Source organism: Leucopleurus acutus (assembly GCF_964270905.1).
Source record: "Leucopleurus acutus genome assembly, chromosome: 6".
Lineage (NCBI taxonomy): Eukaryota > Metazoa > Chordata > Mammalia > Artiodactyla > Delphinidae > Leucopleurus > Leucopleurus acutus.
The window spans coordinates 63738892-63758930 of record NC_139149.1 but is presented as its reverse complement, the minus strand read 5'-3'; the positions used below and the strand labels follow the sequence as shown (position 1 = coordinate 63758930).

At 38.1% G+C, this 20039-nt stretch overlaps 1 protein-coding gene across 1 annotated transcript in view; it reads left to right on the top strand.

The window, feature by feature from the left end:
• PDE11A (phosphodiesterase 11A) overlaps positions 1-20039 on the top strand; it is a gene marked incomplete at its 3' end in the record, with an annotated part of 409287 nt that overhangs the window by 162924 nt on the left and 226324 nt on the right. The window contains exon 5 of the mRNA XM_082841569.1: positions 16403-16467. Coding sequence (XP_082697695.1) covers positions 16403-16467 — 65 coding nt within the window. The remainder of the gene's footprint in view (positions 1-16402; positions 16468-20039) is intronic.

The following is a 20039-nucleotide window of genomic DNA, read 5'->3' as shown; positions in this document are numbered from 1 at the left end:
ACTAAGACCTGGTGCAGCCAAATAAATAAATATTAAAAAAAAAAAAGTAGGTGGTGAGCTATATTTGGCAGCAGGCAGTAGTTTTCAGTTCTCTGCCCTAGATAATTCTTGTGTGGCCTTTACTCTCTTATGACATTGAAAGATGAGCTGCCCCCCTTTTTGCTTTATTTCTGTAAGTCAGTATAAATTTCAGATGGATCAAAGACTTAATGTTTAAAAAAAAGAATGTAAAAATACTGGTGAATATTGTTTTATAGTCATTCTGTGGGTAAAGGCTTTCTAAAACATTCATGCAATTCCTTAGAGAATATAAGCACATTAAAACACTTCTATGATTTTGCAGCCATCAGACTGGTAAAGATTTAAAAGTATTATAATAGTGAGTTTGAGTGTGGTTATGAGAAAATGGACATTATCATTACTGATGATGAGAATTCAAATTGGGGTAACCTTTATGGATATAAGTTTGGTGAAATATATTTCAATTTTAAAAGGGCCTAGCGTTTGCACGCAGCAATTCTTCCTCTTAAAATTTAGCATAACGAAAGAGATGGAGAAGAAAGTAAAATCAGTATATAAGAATGTTTATTGCAGTATTTACAGTAGTGAAACTATAATTCAAATATCAACAGAAGTTTTATATAATGAAATTTTATATGTCCTTTAAAATAATGATGTATATCTATAGGAACAATATCCTTGATATATTTTTAATCAAATAATAAAGGAGAGAAAACAAATATAAAAGGAAGTGATTTTTATCAATATATGGGTACATAAATGAGATCATATTTTCACAACTATTAAATTGATGGAATTTAAATTTTCTCCCTTTGAGTTATGTTTCCTTGTATCTTCTCTGTTAGGCAGAGTCAGGAATTTATCACCTCATGGGAAAAAAGGGCAGGTACTGGATCTTCCGGTAAGAGAGTGAACTTGAAAGTCGGGTGTCAGGAGAGAGGATCTGCTAAATGGATTTATATTGCCTTTTACCAGTTAAGGGCCAACCTGAAAACAAACAAACAAATAAACAAACAAAAAGGACAGGAAGTAAAACTCCATAATCCACAAAAGAAGAAGCATTCACAATCCTATGCTTCCAATCATCACCCCACCCATGCCGCACATAATGCGGGGAGAGCTGCCCGATGCAGTGAAAATTGGGCGGGGTGAAGTAGAAAGCTGAGTGTGGTTGTCTGCATCCAGCTATCTTGGGCAGAGTACAGTGTTCATCAGAACAAGTCGCACATACCTGCTTGGAGCAGTAAGGGCGAGTGCCTGGCCAGGCTCAGGGATGTTTCTTGAGTCCTCCTTGCTGCCATAGCGTGGCAGGAGAGGTGGGGTGGAACAAGAAAACTTTCAGACAAGCCATCTTGGAAACAGGGCTGTCAGTGTGTCAGGATAATTGACAGTGTGAGTGACAAGTCACCCTGCAGCTGCTAATATTGGTCAGCTGAAGAGAATTTCGTCACACAAAAATATCTATGTCATATGAGACTTCAGAGTAAGCAAGGGAGGCTTCTGCTAGGCAGGGGCTGAAATTGCTGCCAGAGGAGAGTGTTGGTGAGAAAGTACTCAAAGACGATAGACCAAAATTCAAATGCAGTCACCCTAATCCACTTCCCTGAAGTCACCCCTCCTCCATTATTCACTTAAAGATAAGCATAGAACAAAAAGTCCCCAGCATGGGGCTAATGCAAAGATACCACAAGAAAAAAGAAGGAAAGGAATGTGAAAACAAAAACCAGATGAAGAACACACCCCAGAAAAATTGCTAACAGTTTTCCATGAAATGAAATTAAAGATAGTGTGATCTCTCAGGGGGGAAAAAAGTGTTCAAAGATGAGATACAAGACTCAAGGAATAAATGATAAGCAGTAAATATTAATAGATAAGAAAACTGAGTTGCAGAGCTTAGAAAGAAATAGAAGAAAAATATATAACCATATAGAACTGAATATTACATTAAAAACATCAAAAAAGAAGAGAAGAACTTCTAAAATACTTTCAGGGGCATGGAGGATAAAATTGGAAATGAAATGGAAAATAATACAGAATAAAAAGACAAGATAGAATGATTAAAATGGAGTCAAAATAAAGGAAGTCCAAAATAAGGATAATTGGTATCTCTGAAGAGAACATGACAAATGAAACAGGAAACAAAGTCAAATTATAACAATAGGACATTTTATTGAAATGAAGGCAAACTTGAATTTACAGACTGAAAGAACATATCATTTCAGGAAAAGTTGATGCTCACTGCTTAGTACTGAAACACATTCAGTGATAATGAGCTTCAAAGATAATTAAAAAATTCTTTGGGCGTCTAGACAAAATCGAGTCACCTATTGGAGGAAAATTCATCCTGGTGTTAGTCTTCCTGGTAGCACTCTCCAGTTCAAGGAGACAACATAGTGATAGCTACCAAGTCCTCAGGGAAAGAAAATATGACTCTACAATTCAAAATCCAGCAAAATTCATATTCAATTATGTAAGCCACAGATAGACATAGAATTTCATCACACAAAAATATCTGTGTCATATGGGACATTTATGCATTTTAAATATGCAAAGGAGAGTGCAGGAAACATAGTTCCAAGAAGCCCTTCCTGAAAAATATGAGAGGTTGAGATCAAGCCAAGCAAGCAATGGAGAAAACATGATAAATAAGAGTAGTATTGAGTATTGAATATAGAGCTAAGGCAAAAAAACAGTAGGCATATGCTTATAGAGGAACACTGTGCCTAGAGACTAGATCCCTTTTACATTGAGTGGTGTCTAGTCTGCTGTTTGTCTGGGGAGAGATGATACCTCATTGCTCAAATGTTCCCTGCGAACACAATCCTGAGAAATGAACCAGACAGAGAGCAGGGCCTTGCGGTCTTGGCATACACAGCCAAGACTTTCCACTTAGCACTATGCCTCTTTCAACAGGTATCTTGATTGCATGGAATATTTTAATTTTAATGTGTCAAACTTATCAATCTTCCTTTTTGATTTGTGGCTTACAGTTTTTGTTTTTAAAAATTCTTTATCTACCTCCATGTTATAATGACATTCTCTTATCTTTTCTTTAATCCATCTGGTTTTTATGGGCTTTTATATCCATCTAGACTTTATTTTGTGTATAGTGTAAAGCTGTATATGTATAACCAATTGTCTCAGAACTATCCCCCCCTCCCCCTTTCTGAATTATATCAAGTCTCCATATATACCTGGGACTGTTTCTGAGCTCACTATTTTGTCCCATTGCTCTATTTGTCTATTTCTAAACCAGTATTACACTTTCTCAATTTCTGTAAGTTTATAATCCTCTTTGATATTTGATAGGAGAAGTCCTCAATGTTGTTCTTCTTTAAAATTGGCTTGCCTATTCTTGACCTGTTGCCCTTCCATATAAATTTTAAGAGCAGCTTATCAAATTCCATGAAAAACTCTGTGTAGATTTTGATTGAAATTGCTTTAACTGATAGATTGATTTGCGGGATTTCTGCAAGTAACAGAATCTACAGGGGAAAATGGCTTAAACAATAAGAACATTTGTATCTTAACATAACAGGAAGGCTGCAGAAGGTAGTTCTGGGGATGTTGCAGCAGCAGATAATGTAATCAATGATCCAGGCTTTGTCCTTTTCCTGTGCGTGTCTCAGTGGTTGGCCTTCACCAGCTGGCTTTCACCCTCATGGTCCAAGAGGCTGGCACAGCTCCAGGCAGCTTGTCATCCTGTAACTGTGTCCCCGAAGAAGAAGGGAAATGTCTTTTTACATATCCTTCTTTTTCTCAGGGAGGAAAGCCTTTTTCAAAAGGGTTTTTTCCTAGCTGACTTTCCTTCCAGACCCATGGTCAAGAACAAGATGTTCAAATCATTTATATTCTCAATATTTTTTTGTTCTTTATCTATCATTCTCTGATAGACGTGTGTTCAGCTCTTCAATGTAACTGATTTATCACTATTTTCTTGTCCAATTCTGTAGGTTGTTGACTTAGTTGTCTGTATGAATCCTAATTGTTTATGTGTTTTTGAATTTGGGATTGGAGCTCATTTTAGTGGGAGGGTGTTTTATTTGTTTGTGCCATTGTTTTTTTCATTCTCTCTTATACTCTTCCCTCCCTGTCTAATAGTTTGCACAACTCCTTTGTCCCTAGTCAGGAACCAGGTCTTATATTGATGGCTTGGGTCTCCTGCTGTGTGGTAATATTACACTATACCAGAAGCAGCTTGGTTCAATTTCTGGGGGTGAAGCTAGGCCACCTGTCTCAAGGGAATGCTTTTAGTCCCCAAACTGAAAGTAGAAGCTGAAATCCCAACCATTGCTCCTTGCCTGTTTCTGGACTTGGAGCACAGTAGGTCTAAGTCTTCAGGCTCATGCCTTTAGAGATCTTATTTTTTCTCTCCCCTCTGCTCCCCTCCCCTTATCTTTTCTCTGCCTTTAAACCTCTATATGTCTCTCTGGTGTTTTCTTTCTGTAGTTTATCGATCTTTGTTCTGTTTTTGGAAGAGAGCAGAAGAATCAAAGCATGAACTTATAGCACCATCTTTATTGGCATTCCATACACTACTTTTTACACTCAGGAAAAAAGTATCATTTCAGGAAAAAAATCTGCTCAGTTTCCTCTGAAAATAGCTTTTGCTTTTCTCTATTTTATTAGAATCATTCCTGGAAACAAAAACTTCTGGTTTTTGTGTGTGTGTGATTTGTATATTTTTAAAAGCTGGTTATTGCAGATGTATGGTATTTCATGGCCTCTCTACATTTGAGGGAAAGAGGGAGAAAAAAGCATTTAAATCTAGTTGTAGAAGCTTTGATTCACCAAGATTTTAACTCAGTGTTAAGACTGCATTCATGGTCTTTAAACTGGGCAGTCAGGTGTAAACTGATCAGTTTACTCCGTGGATGCCAAAAATAGAAATGAGAAATGCCTTCCTAGCCCTCTCTCCTGCCAAAATTAATGTTTTACCCTCTTTTGCTTTTCTTTAGTGTTTCAGTCAATCAGTTTTTTTTTAACACCTTTATTGGAGTATAATTGCTTTACAATGTTGTGTTAGTTTCTGCTGTATAACAAAGTGAATCAACTATATGTATACATATATCCCCATATCCCCTCCCTCTTGCATCCCCCTCCCACCCTCCCTATCCCACCCCTCTAGGTGGTCACAAAGCACCGAGCTGATCTCCCTGTGCTATGCAGCAGCTTCCCACTAGCTATCTATTTTACATTTGGTAGTGTATATATGTCAATGCTACTCTCTCACTTTGTCTCAGCTTCCCCTTCCCCTTCCCCGTGTCCTCAAGTCCATTCTCTATGTCTGTGTCTTTATTCCTGTCCTGCCCCTAGGTTCATCAGAGCCTTTTTTTTTTTTTTAGATTCCATATATATGTGTTAGCCTACGGTATTTGTTTTTCTCATTCTGTCAGTCAATCAATTTTAAGTGACTTTGTCAATGGTATTTTCCACTAGACTGAAAAAATAAAAAGATTGTTCCATAGCTAGCTGCTGTCAACATTAGGAACTACTTAGTCCTTTGAACTGAATATTCCCTGCTTAATGTTATTCCATTCCATGAACCTGTCTAAGCAATTCCTGTCAATTCTCTTAGCTCTTTTCTAGCTCGTATACTTACTATTATCTCTGTTTCTCTTTGCACTTAGTCGAGGAAAGCGAGAATGAAGACATTTTAATCTTCTGTCCTGAGGCGCTGTCTCAGCACTGGTGTTTACACGTGTTCTTCTTTCATGGATTATACTGATGGCTGGCAGCTATTTTGTTGTTCAGAGCTCCATGAAGTACTTTATAGCTGAGCTTATCAATATGAGACTGGTTTCTGGAGTTTATTTTCTAAACCATGAAGCACAAGCTCCACTTGTTTTCTAATGTGTTCCTTAACTTCTTGGTTCTTATGTGAATACACATACAATTTAGCCATTGAACTAGATGATCTTCCTGAACCCAGCACTTGAAAGGAAGAGATGGAGATAGTAATTGTCATCTGATTGTTCTGAAACAGCCACTATCCTAAGTGGATGGTAAAAATTGCTTCAGGCTTTCCTTTCTACTTCACTTTCTCTTCCTTTTCCCCATCCTACTTTCTTTAATTTTCCTTATCCCTGTTAGGAAACCAACTTAAATTCTATTTGATTTTTATTCCAAGTGCTTTTTCCAGAGTGCAGAATAGAAGGTATCTAAAAGAATTCCAAGAATTACCCAAACATTGTTATGTATATGTATGTATATACATATGTATGTACTCACATTATTAATATATCATATTATGTATTTGTATATATTGACTCACTTTATTAGTAATTATATGTCAGTATATTAACTCACATCATTAATCATTTATATATGTTAAATATACGTATATAGGTATGTGAATATATGTGTGTGTATGTATATGTGTATATGTCTCCAACTTGTGAACTTTAGTCCCCACTGTCCATCTCCACCGCATCCTGTCACTTCTGAGGTTTCCTATTTCAGTTAATGGGTAACTCAAGCTAAAAACCACAGAGTAATCTCTGAGTGTTTCTTACCATTTACATTCAATTGTTTGTAAGGTCTGTTGCCTCTACGCTGAAACATCATTTCTAGCCCCTCCCTCCCACCCGTTCTACCACTTTCTTTACTCTGACTTTACTAGTCTCTAGCTTGGAAATTTTCCTCTTCACTCATTTCTTTACTTGCAGACAGGGCACTCTTCCTTTTCATCAGTTCTTAATACTACTTCTAGTTATCTTTCTAAAACATGCATCTGCCCGTCTCATGCTTCAAAATATTTATTATCTGTTGCCTACACAGTAAAATTCAAACTGCCCAACATTCAAGGTCCATCACCTGTGCTCCCAACTTAACTTTTAGCTTTCCTCTCTGGTCCTCAGGCTCGCTCTATCCCATTCTTCCTCTATCACCTCTCCTCCCCATGGTCAGCCTATGCATCTGTTGCCTCTGTATCTTTGCATATATAATTCCTGTGAAAGACAAAAGGCACCAGGCAATTAAGGAGATGATTTCATCTGGGCTATTGCAATAGGAAGAACGTTCATTTATGAGGAACATTTCAAAGAAAGGAAAGGGTGCCTGGGGTCCTACAGAAGCATGTAGACAAAGGAGTTGACTGCATCATTTGTGCATCCCAGAGGAGTCATGAGGACAAAGGTCTTATTTTGGAATGTTCTAGGGCAGGGTGATTCTTTGAGGTTAGCCAAATCTGGAAGACAAAGCAGTAGGGGTATTTCTTCATCATTATACCATTTTGGGGGGAGCAGGGCTCAGGTAAAGTTCAACATTGTCACCTCTGTACTGACTATTCTTTACAAATCCCAATTCCCCCATCTCATGCTGGTTTTTCTTTCTTCAGCGAAGTGCCTTTGAAGGCTGATTTCTATGTACTGCGCCACTTGGGCTTTCTTGTCCTCTGGCTTTCAGTTGCGTTTGACAAATGGGAGGAAGCAGCAGAAGATTTAAGAGCTGAAGGAGAGAGCTACTGGGAGTAGTTATTCCCCTCGTTCTTTCTCTGTCAGTTGTAGAGGTGGCTGAATTCTTCCAAGGCCCCTCTCCATGGCCCCGGGGCACCAATAACATTATCCCCTCCCTTCCTCCATCTCTCCTTCTCTCCCTCACTCTCTCCTGTGTCCCCTCAGACCTAGGGGTGTTAATGACTTTCCAAATGTCTACTCCCTGGGTACCTCACCATTCCTTACTGGTTTCTTTTAATCTTGCCCATGCTTCTGTACCTAGTCCCTTTGTTAAATTACTTTCAGTTAAACCATTTTGGAGTGTTCTTTCTGTTTTCTGGCAAAACCCTAACCTATTTAGTCCCTCAACCTGGAAACCTTTCCCCACTTTTCAGCCTAGAGCATGCCTGCTCCCCCTTTAGGACAGAGTTCACATGAAAACTTCTTCAGCACTCTCCTCTGTGTGCTTGTAGAATTTTGACCATATGTTGTGGTGAGATTATACCTTTGTGAACAGTTTCTCCCTCCATACTGTGTTGTGAGTACAAGGAGAGGACGTGATTTATGCCTCTTGTTATTTCCAGACTCTGTCACGGTGCCTTGTACCCTAAGTATTTGGAAAATGTTGATTGAGTGAATAAATGACTAGAGTAAATTACTCATCGGTGTAAGAGAGGAATTAATCAAGAAGGATGGCAGTGAATGGCCATTTAATTCATTCTTTTGCCCTATATATTAGTCCTCTTATGGAAAAATAGGAATTAAGAAAACTCAAACCCAAAAAATGGTGATTACTTGTTAGATCATTCCTATTTTCTTCTTGGTAGCAGGAATATCTATTTGAGCATAGTTTTTATTTTTTTAGTTGTATTTAAATTAAAAAAACAGAGAGCAACCAGACCAGCTAGTGCTTGATAAATATTCAAATCAAAAAGACTTCTGCCTATGGAGCTTTTCCAAAGAACAGTCAGAGATGCTTGGGGATATTTTGTTTACTTCCCTGTGGCGTGTGTACCGCCTTCCCCAGGGTGTAATGCCCAGGGCTGATCAACAGCCAGAGGAGCTTGGAATCATTTGTTCAGTTTCATTGACCTATAAACCACTTCTGATATTTCTCGTATAAGATTCTCTTTTTACTTAGTGTATGTGTGTGTATTTATTTATTTAATCTATGTTCATTTAGTGCATCTATAATAAAAATCAGAATTAGAGAATAAATTTTAAAAAATTAATGAAACTAAGAACCATTCAATTTGTCCAAGTCAAGAATAAAACATGAACTTTATTCTCATTTACTTATGCTTTCATCTATTTTTTATTGGTCATAATCTCTGCAGTGACACTATATATATCCCATTAAATTGCATCAAAAAATTTTAGCTGTTTCATTTTTTAACCCAGGTGTCTGACTATAAATAATTTTCCACTGGATGCATTATATTTTTAATAAATTCCTTTTAAAAATATAAATTGTTTGAGGCATGGCTGCCTAGAGTTTTGCTTTTCAAACAAAGATATTTTTGAGAGTGCAAGGAGGTACTTTTAATAATTATTGCATGACAACAGGCTTTATTAGGCTGGGATGGTCCCGTGACAAGTGGGACATATGCATGTCCTCAGATATACCCCCCATCACTCACCCTGGTGCCTAAAATTTCTGTCATTACAGTGTTGTTTTAGAATCTCCTTTCTGAACTATAGATAAATTACATGGGAACACGAATACTTTAATCTATCATTAGCCATTAACGATTTAGCAGAAAATAGCTAGTTGACTTGGTTCAGAGATCTCTCTGGACCAGAAGTTAGCAAATTTTTTCTGCAAAGAGCCACCTAGTAAATATTTTAGGTCTTGTGGCCCATAGGGTCTGTATTACAACTACTCAACTCTACTGTCATAGCGAATAGCAGCCATAGGTAATATTTAAATGAATGAGTGGGCTCTGTTAAAATAAAACTTTATTTATAAAAACAGATGGGGGGACAAATTGAGCTTACAGAGTTTTTTTGCCCAACCCCACTCTGGAGGAATGGGAGGCAAGCAGATAGTTTACATCTCCAGAACTGTAATACTTCTTTGCTGTTCCTTGCTGTCCTCAAGGACCAAGGCCCATGTGTATGTCGCCTTAAGGGCTCAATATTCTGGTGACTTTGAGGGTTAATTTGCTTGTGAGCCTAATCTCAGATTGCCCTAAGTTCAGAGAACTTAGGGGGATTCCACCAGCAACCTTGCGTTCTTGAATATATGATTTAGGCTAGAATTTCTGTGACAATCTTAGATTTATTCTAGAATGTTTTTGAAGCCCTTCATAGTCTGATGGCTTGGAACCAGGCTAACTTTATGCACCTTATGGAGCCAAGGCTAGTGTTTTGCCACTTCGTTGATCTTATCTGGCTTACAGTCAGCAGTGTGTTTGTCTTCACAGTTTCATTGCTCTGCTTATATTTTGTCACTCTCTTGATGGGACTCAAGCTTGCTTCTCTTTTATTCTTACATTGTTTGCTATCAGCTGTAGATCCTTAAATATTGTATTTCTCTTACCCACCATTCCAGATTCCTTTCCCATGCCTCTGAAAAATACTCTTTTACACAAATTAATGGCCCATAATAGCTTTGTTCAACTGTAATTAGTTGTACATAAGCAAATTTATGTGATTTCATGTGTAAAAGTATTTTTATATACTTCATACATTTTTCAAGTATGTAAGTACTTCATCCCCTTTTTGTTTACACTTTTACTCAATTAATCGCCGAAAGCATTTAAGGCACCCTTCAGCAAAAATACAAAAATTCATAGTGAACAAATATTTTCTGAGTGCTTATTGTATTCCAGACACATAGCAGAATGAAAGGCAAACTTTCAAATTAAAAGGAAGAAAGAGAAAGTAGATGTTGTAAGTGAAACAAAATCAAACAACAAACTCAAAACCAAATTGTGGTGCAAAAAATGATACAACTTTGAACCTAAGGCTTTTCTCTGAGCTTCTCAACAGCCAAGGTAAAAGAAAAAAATGAATAGGCTTTTATAAATCCTTTGGTTTAGTAAAAGGAACACATCAACAGATTAAGAAAGTTTTTCTGACCATTAAGTTAAAAAATTTTTCTTCTCTAAAATATTAATTCTTTAAAAGTTGGAGACTGTATTTACTATTTCTTTTCTATCTCTCTATGCTATCCAGTACTTAATACACATTGGATGATCAGTATGTATCCAAAGACAAGGCAACATTAGTATTGTCCTCATTTTTCTTCTAAAGACACGGGAACCTAAGAATTATACAAGGTATGAAATTAGGAAACATAGTCTATAATACTGTCCTCACTTCTGATACCAAGTACAAGTTCAAGAGTTCCCAAGACCACTCTCAAACTCAATATTTTGCTAGAAGGGTTCACAGAATTCACTGAAAGCGGTTATATACACGGTCATGGTTTATTATGGGAAGAGATACAAATTAAAGTAAGCCAAGGGAGAGATCAGTCCAGGAAGGTTCCGAAAGTGGTGCTTCCAATTGTTCTCTCTCCATGGAGTCATGGAAAGCATTAACTTCTCCCAGCAGTGATGCACACATCACTGTGTGTGCATGAAGTATTCAATATGCATGAAGTATTGCCAGCCAGGGAAGGTCACCTGAGCCTTGGCATCCAGGGTCTTTGTTGGGGCTTGATCACTAAAACCTATTTGGCCACCCTCATAGCTGCCCTCAGTCTCCCTGCCCTCCAGAGGTCAACTGATACCATGTGACCCAAAGGCTCCACCCTAAATCACATTGTTGGTGTGGCTCAAAGCCACCACTTTAAGTTACATTGTTACTATCTGGCTGGCCCAAGGCACCCAGGTAAACAAAGACATTTTTACCCAGGCTGGACATTCCAAGGGCTTAGAGGTTACCTCTCAGGAGACAAAGGCAAAGGCCAGACCTTTCTTTGGGTGAGCTTACTTCTTCCTACACACAAGGTCAACATTGTGGTTCATGAATCTAGTATCTGACTTTGATCAGGACACCATGGGCTGGTTTACTGGGGAACACAACTAGTACTTTCCATATGGAGTGCTAAAGTTGAAAGATGCATAATCCTTGACTTTCCCTTTACTCATTAAAAAGGAATTTAGAAACTAAAACCAAAAAATAAAATAAAACAAAATATTTGACCCTGTTTTTCTTTTCAGCATGTGATTTATGTTAGAATAAAAAGTTAAAACATTTTAGAAAAAAGAATTTCTTCCTTTTGTTAGTTTTAACAAGTCCTCTCTTACATTTCAAGCGTTCAAACATTCTGACATTTCACTGAGGTACTTGTTGATCTTATCCGTTTTCTTTGTGATTCTAGAGCTGTAAGTTATATAACTTTAAGATTTCAGGATTTTCTGTTCCATTTCTTCTATCACTCAGAGGGTTTCTTTTTTTAATTCTTAGAAGATCTTTATTCTTTTTTAATCTCTAGACATTTTTCAGGTTTATTTCTTAAGGTATGGAGAGCAGAAGTTCACTTTTTATTCCAGGGAGCACTAATTTTGATGAGCCAGGACAAATTAAGCTCCCTACCATAAAGTAAGCTCCATGCATGCAGGGTTTTTTTTTTTCTTTTACTGTGTAGCCCCAGTGCCTATTGCACTACTTGACACATACAGACACTCAGTACATATTTGTTGTGTCAAACAACAGTTTTCAAAAAGTTAAAAACCTAACCCTTGCACAAATCTAAAACAAGCAAGTATCAGAGATGTAGTTAACACATTAATGAGAGAAGCCAGCAAGGTAGTAGTCCGTTCTGAAACAGACACCAGATGAATGCAGGCACAAGATTGCTAGGTTAGAGTTTAAAAATGCTTACCGGGCTTCCCTGGTGGCGCAGTGGTTGAAAGTCCGCCTGCTGATGCAGGGGACATGGGTTCGTGCCCCAGTCCGGGAAGATCCCACATGCTGCGGAGTGGCTGGGCCCGTGAGCCATGGCCACTGAGCCTGCGCGTCCGGAGCCTGTGCTCCGCAACGGGAGAGGCCACAACAGTGAGAGGCCTGTGTACCGCAAAAAAAAAAAAAAAATGCTTACCATCATCCAGGACAATAAAATTGTAATTATGGGCTTATCTTTTCTACTGCACAGAAGCCATTCGCATTTCTGCTTGGATAAAATTCATTTGCATTGCTATAGGACAAAAATCATTTTTGTAATGTCAAACTGTTCTTTGTTGCCCCAGTGGCTTCCTGAGTGACAACACTTGCCCTGCTTGTTTTGAACTTCTACTTAGTTATTGCCCACTTCTGGGTACCCATCGTCAACATAATGTACGCAAGCCACAAGCCTCATGATGACTTCCTCATTTTACCCCTTGTCTCCTTTCCATGTAGACCCAGTCACATTCAAATTACCCAAGGGGAATGCTTCCTGAGTGCCACAAGTTACCCTACCTATGACCCTCTATAAAGGCACTTACCTGTGGGTCCTTGCTCTGCTGTCTGCCTGCCTGCAGTAACCAAACTTTGAGCTTTGGGTGACTTTCTGTGGTCCTTTGGGCATACTGTCCCCCCCTCTCTAGGGCCTGTGAATATAATAAACCCTTTAATTTCACATGCGTTTCTGAGTGTAATCTCTCATGCGTTTCTGAGTGTAATCTCTGCGGCCGTGTTAGAGTGATCCTCAAAAACCCCGCCAAGGGGGCTTACTCCCCCTTTTACCACCCAATGGATATCAGTTTTTCAGAAATTAACATATGTCCTTTCAGAGTTGTAAAGTATTCTAATCAGCAGTGAAAATTAAGCCAAATAAAGTATTCTTAGTAATATTGGAGAGTTTAATTTCATCTATCAAGTCTGGAAATTAAAAGATATATCCTTCTTGATTTCCAAATGCAAAAACAATTATTAGTTGATTGGTAACTTGAGTTACTATATATCAAGCCAAGTGTTTTACTTCAAGTTACTTTTAGTCTATGTTTATTCAGATTCAGGTATATAGTAGGTACTCAATAAATATTCATAGAATTAATAAATAAAGGCAGAATTTATCTATTCTGGCTCTGAAGGAGTCATGTCCAAATAATTTTCTCTGTCAATGCTACTTGCTCATGTTTATGAAAGCAGTGAGTAGTGGGGAAATTAGAAGCTGTGGAATCAGACCGACATGGTTCAAATCCCAATTCTGTTAACATATTGGTTATATGGTTTCCAGGAAACCACTTAACCCTTCTAAGCTTTCATTTTCTTTCAGGAAAATGGGGATAATAATACCTACCTTGCTAGGACGTTGTAAGCATCGATACATACATAAAGGATTGGTCATAATGTATGCAAAATGCCTCATACAGATTTGCAGTAAAATGGTAGGATATGGTTGTCTTAGTCAGTTTGAGCTGCTATTGCAAATTATCATAGACTGGGTGGCTTAAATAACAAACATGTATTTCTCCCAGTTCTGGAGGCTGGGAAAGGGAAATCCAAGATCAAGACACTGGCAGATCCAGTGTTTGGTGTGGCCACCCTTCCTGGTTTGTAGATGGCCATGTTCTCTTTGTATCCTCACGTAGCAGAGAAGAGAAGAAGAAGCAAGCTCTCTCTGTCTCTTTTAAAAGTACTAATCCCCTTATGAGGCTGCACCCTCACAACCTAATAACCTCTCAAAGGCCCCATCTCCAATAACCATAACATTGAGGATTAGGGTTTCAACATATGAATTTTGGGGGGGACACAAACATTCAGTTCATAGCAACAGCCTAAAACATGATTAAAAAGTAGAAGAATTTACTGTCATCTAACAAAATAATGGAAAGAAATCACAGATGATGAGAGATCAAAGTAGAGATATGACTTTCTCTTTTAAAATCTGTAACAGTTTCCTATTCTGCAAGCATAAATGAAATGCTTCTTTTTATTATCCTGTTATTGTTTTAACTTTAAGAGTTATTTAGGGTATGGTTTGAGGAATTTATTATTTGGTGATAGCAAATAGTCTGTTTGTGGCTTGTTGGCCATGTGAGACCCCAAGAATATTGCAGCTAGATCAAGATTTCGGTGTTCTAAGTGATTGGTTTCTGTTTAAGCCCTCAATTAAGATAAGTGTTCTAGTTAATTTTGCTGTGTAACAAATAAGCCCAACATTGAGAGGCTTAAACCAACCATGTTGGTTTAAACTGATCTTGTGGATCAGGAATTTGAAGAGGGAATAGCCAGGATGGTTTACCTCTTTCCAGGATATCTGGAACCACTGTTGGAGATCAGGGGTGACTTAATGGCTGGGAACTAGAATCATCTGAAGGTCTGTTTGCTTTTATGTCTGGCACCTGGGCTGGGAGGGCTTAAAGACTGGAGCTGCTGACCAGAGCATCTACATGTGACTCCTCTGTATGGTTGGCTACCTTTCAGCATAGTGTCCTCAGGGTAGTTGGACTTATGACATGGTGGCTCAGGGCTCCAGGCACAAGTATTCCAGTCAGATGAGGCAGAAGCTGCATTGCCTTTTATGACAACTTCAGAAGGCACATAGCCTCTCTTCTATATATTCTATTTGTTGTAGTGCTCTAGAGCCCACCTAGATTCAAGGGGAGGAAACATAGACCCTACAACTTGGTAGGAAGGTGGCAGGGTCATATTGTAGAGAAGAATGTGGGATAGGAGATATTGCTGTGGCCATCTCTGGAAAATAAAATTTGCCACAATCAGTAATTTTGTAGAGGCTTATTTCACATTAGAATATGAAATGAAATATGTCCTATAGTTGTCAAGGATATTTCCTTTTAGTTGAGCTATTGTCACTGCCCTGCTAGTCACACACAGTTTTCTTTGTGATGGGCTTTTATCTTTTTCTTAATGTTGCATTTTTTTTAGTATGGGTTCATTACCTCACTGATAGAGCTGTTTTAATATTTAATCTATTCCCAGTTCCCAAGTCATTTTCTCAAGTGCCCATCAATTCCTTATAAGTGGTTAATTTAAACGGCCTTTGAAGCATGACTGCATCTGGCTAAGGCAAATCTAAATGTCAACCTTGGAAGCATCCAGTGACATTCAGATGACTCCTTTCAGTATAGGGCCTCCTTTTTCTATCATGTGTTACATCTTGTCTAAAGAGGACCAGAAACGGTGCCTTTCCCACTCAATATTTTTAGCGTTGTTGAAAAAACTGACACTCTAGAGTCATGCAGACTTGCTTTAATCCCAGAGGCCCCATTTAGTTGTGCGAAACAGTGTAAGTTTCTTAAAAGTTATGGGTTGGTTTCCTCATCTATACACTGAAGATAAAAATCCCCACTTCAAAGAGTTGTAATAGGGAAATTAAATAGTCAAAGAAGCTTCTGATGTAGGGCCTGGTTTATAGTAAGAACTCAACAGTAGCTAATGATAAGAAAAACTGTCTTTGCATTTTCTGTGCCTATAAATTACCTTTCAGCATAATAGGTCTTGATCAGGATTTTGAACTGATTGTGCCAGTTTCACTGGACAGGTAAGGTAGGAAGTGTCCACACTAGGGATGATCTTAAGTGTCTTCCTCTTCTGCAGGTGACAGAAAAACATTCACCTGAGGACAGTGATAAGCCAGGGAAGGTAATTTCAGGAACCTGGGGTTGATGGAGGGCAACCTTTTGAAAGATGTTTTGTCTCTACCAGGTTCTCTATGGATGGTGACTGGGTTGTTAAACGGACAGTAAAAAAGTTTTCAAATGAGATGTCCCTTTGCCTGACCACCACAGGATTCTTACACCTTATTGTAAAAATATATACATATTTAGAAATGTATTAAAACTTGGGCAATATGTGCCGTGTAAGAAATAAAGTACAAAATGTAGGATAAAATTTTCTCGTATCCCTCGGGATTTCTCCACTTAAAATCTCTCTTTAATCTCCAATTATTGTAATAGTCATTATAAAGATGAAAAATGTTTACTGGAATATTTTAAACTGTGAGAAAGCTTTAACTGACTTGGATTTGTTGTCTTTCTGTGTGGCAGGTGGTGAAGTTTACCAAATCCTTTGAATTGCTGTCCCCAAAGTGCAGTGCCGATGCTGAGAACAGGTAGGGTTTATGACTTTCAGTTTTGTCTCTAATCCTCATCTTCCATCCGTGGTGTTGGCAGCATTGCATAATTTCTGAGGATAAGAGTTTTTCTTTCTTTAGATCAGCAAGTGCAACCAAATATCATCACTCTTCTATATTTCAGGGCTTAAATTAAAACTATACATAAAAATACATGTATATATACATCTAAAACTGCTAATGAATAAAGTAGATTTTTAGATATTCCATAACTGCATAGATAACCTTTTTTTTTTTTTTTTTTTTTTTTTTTGCTTTATTCTGGTCCCTTGTTTGTCTTCTTCCCTTTCGTTTGCTTGTGTTTGACCAATACCCCTTGGGGAAAAGACTAAGAGTTTCTGGTAATTCACTTTTTGTCCCTATTGGTATCTTTGAAGCTGTAGCAGGGTGAAAATTAGGGTTGGGGACAATCAGTGAATTTCTTTTAGTTTGCACTACCCTGAATAATAGTTTGGCTACTACAAAAATAGATCCTCTTTACTTTGGTCACCTCTAGAAGAAGGGCTAAAAAAATAGTGAAATTGACCAAAATGCAGAAATACGGAGAAGGACAAGTAAAGCATGATGATGATAATGATGACAATATCAATGATGGTAATACCAGCTAGATAAGCAGCTTCCATTTATCTGAGTACCTGCTGAGTGTGCCAGGTACTATTCTAAATGCTTTATATGCATTGAATCCCCCCAGGTAACCTGATGAAGTAGGCATCATTACCCATGCGTGACAGAGGAGAAAGCCAAGGTTCAGTGAGTTTAAGTGACTTGTTCAAGGCCCTGCAGCCAGTAAATGGTAGCCATATCTCAGGACAAGATCACCTGCATAAAACCCTCCCAATCTCTGAATTTTGATCCCATTGCCACACATAATTTACAGTCTGGTAATTAATCTCATATAGTGAATGTCTGCTGGATTGTTTCCCAATCTGACTGGATCAATCAGAATCAAACTTGGAGAACTGAATAAAAACTAAATTCTCAGGACCCACATGAGTGCTTTTGATTCAATATGTTGAAAGTGAAGTCCTAAAGATCTGTATATTCAAAAGGCTCCTTGGGTAATACGTGTTTCAAGATGTAGTAGTTGAGGGTAATTTGATCTTATGTACTTATTATTGCCTTTAAGTTCAGAAAATAGAAATCAGTACATTAAAATGGGCACTTTAGTTGCTTCACTTTTTATCAAGTGTATGATATTCAAAAGAGTCCATTTCTAATTCCAGTTATAGAGCATTCTTGAAAAGGCAAAATTATAGCAACAGAAAGCAGATCAGTAGTTGCCAGGTGTGGAGATAGAAGAGTTTACTGTGAGGGGGTACAGGGGAATTTTGAGTGGTGAAGGAACCGTTCTCCGTCTTGCTTGTGGTGGCAGTTATACAACTGCATTTGTCAAAACTTGCAGAACTGTGCGCTTAAAAAACATAAATTTTACTGTTTGTAAATTATACCTTAAAATGGGAAGCAAGAGGTCTTTTGTAAGAGGTTTTTGTTTTCATGAAAATGTATGTTCACATCTATGTTTAATGTCAGCTAATCTATACCCAAAAAAGATTTAGACATAGAGTTACTAGTGGTGTATTCAGCCATTCTCCTAAAATTTTCATGTAAAATAACATGAAATACATTTAAAAATATCTGTCTGTACTTAGTCCTTTAGCTAGTTATGGCCTCATATAGGTTCTCTCTCTCATATATGAGGGGGAAAAGCCTTCCTTTGAAATCCTAATGTTTTAATATTGTTCTTTTTTTTTAACTACTGAATGTGTCCTCATGGTCACTGCAGAGTTAAATATTTCATTATTTTTAATGCTGAGAGAACTTCCATGTCAAAACGAAATGACCCAGGGCCCATACTGCTCTTGGCAAACTTCTGATAATAAAAAAGAAAGAAAGAAAGAAAGAAAGGTCAGATTTTCTTTAAAGAGACATTTGAAAAGTGCCTTTGAACTTTGACATTATGAGATAGTACTCTCCATCATTCTATTTGTGGCCTTTATGTAGAATGTCCATTTATTTCAGAAGCTCTTTCCTGCATTGTCTAGTAATTTTCCTTATGTAGATGTGGGATCCTTTGGTCATTTATTGCAGGTTAAAGGAATAAAGACAAGTGGCTCTAGCATTTATTTTGCCAGTGGCCATGGAAGAGACATTGAAACAGGCTATGAGTCTACAAATCACAGCCTGCTCTCAACATGTTGTAAATCTGTCCTTTAACCTTCATCACTTAACATCTTCTCTATAGCTAATGTCCATTGGATACCTTAGTCCTCTGGACATCATTCAGAGTTTTAATAGGATAGCTCTTGAAGATAATGTCTAGGGTTTCATGCAACAATGTTTCAGGGCATTAGTTTAATTCTGATGAACTTTGATTTAAAGCTTGCTGATTTTTATAGACAGTCCTTGAAGACTTTTTTAAAAACCAATTTTGTTGCTGACTCATCATTTCTGCCTCCTGTCTTATGCGGCTAACTCTTTTGTCATGGCCAGTCTCCTCTTGGTCTCCATGTAATTAATACCAAGCAATTTGAGAGTTGGAAATGATTTGATCTGTCTTTCTTCATGCGGTGTTTACCTCCTCTGGGACAGCCTTGATGACTCTTCTAGTGATAAGATTCTCACAATGTCACGGTGGGCTTTTTCTACTGATAGGGAGTTCTAATTGTTAGAAAGGCATTTTAGGTTGAATCACATTTCTGTAACTTCCACCTCTTTGTCCTAAATTTGTCCTTTGGAGATAGTTATCCTTTCATTAATTTTATTACTTCATTCAACAGCCATATGATGAGTACCTACTCTCTGATAGGTAATGGGGCTACAGAGATTTTTTTTTTAATCAGCAGTCTCTGCCCTCAAGGATCTCAAGGCCAATGAACAGGGGTAGGAGTGGGTTAAGAATATAATATAACCATACCTGGATTTCACCAGGCCTCCAGACCATGGCTCTAAATAGAGTCACGGTAACAGTGATCATCTATACTTGGCTGCTTGGTCATTTCTCCCTCGTAGTGTAAGAACCCAAGCCCTTTGCAAAAGTCACTCTTGAAGTAGCTCTGGGAATCCCCAAGATTAAAAAAAATTTTTTTATTGCTCACCCATCATTTCTTCCAAGTATTCCTAAGTCCTCTTCCTCTAGACATGGCAGAACAGCATCTGCTGGACATGGGCTTCCTGGCCCACTGCAGAATTCCCATGAGCATAACTGGACCCCTCACCACCGCTGTGCCACAGCTCCCCGGGCACTGTCTCAGATGCACTGGTGGCCTTTCCAAATCCAAGCAGCGCTTGGTAGTTAGTGCAGAAGGTAAGAAGGTTCACTTTCCCTACAGTGTGCTATAGTTTGTTGCCTGACCCCTAATCAGTCCTGCATGTACCTCATTTTTTTTTACAAGTCTTTTAGTTCCTAAAGCTTTTCTTTCTCCATAGGACTTGGATTTAGTCCATGGGGCCAGGCTTAGGAACCAGTCCCCAGATTGAGAGCTAGCCACTAAGTTGTTCTTTTGATTTCTCCACCTTTCTTCCATCTTAGCCACCAGACTCAGTTGCTCAAG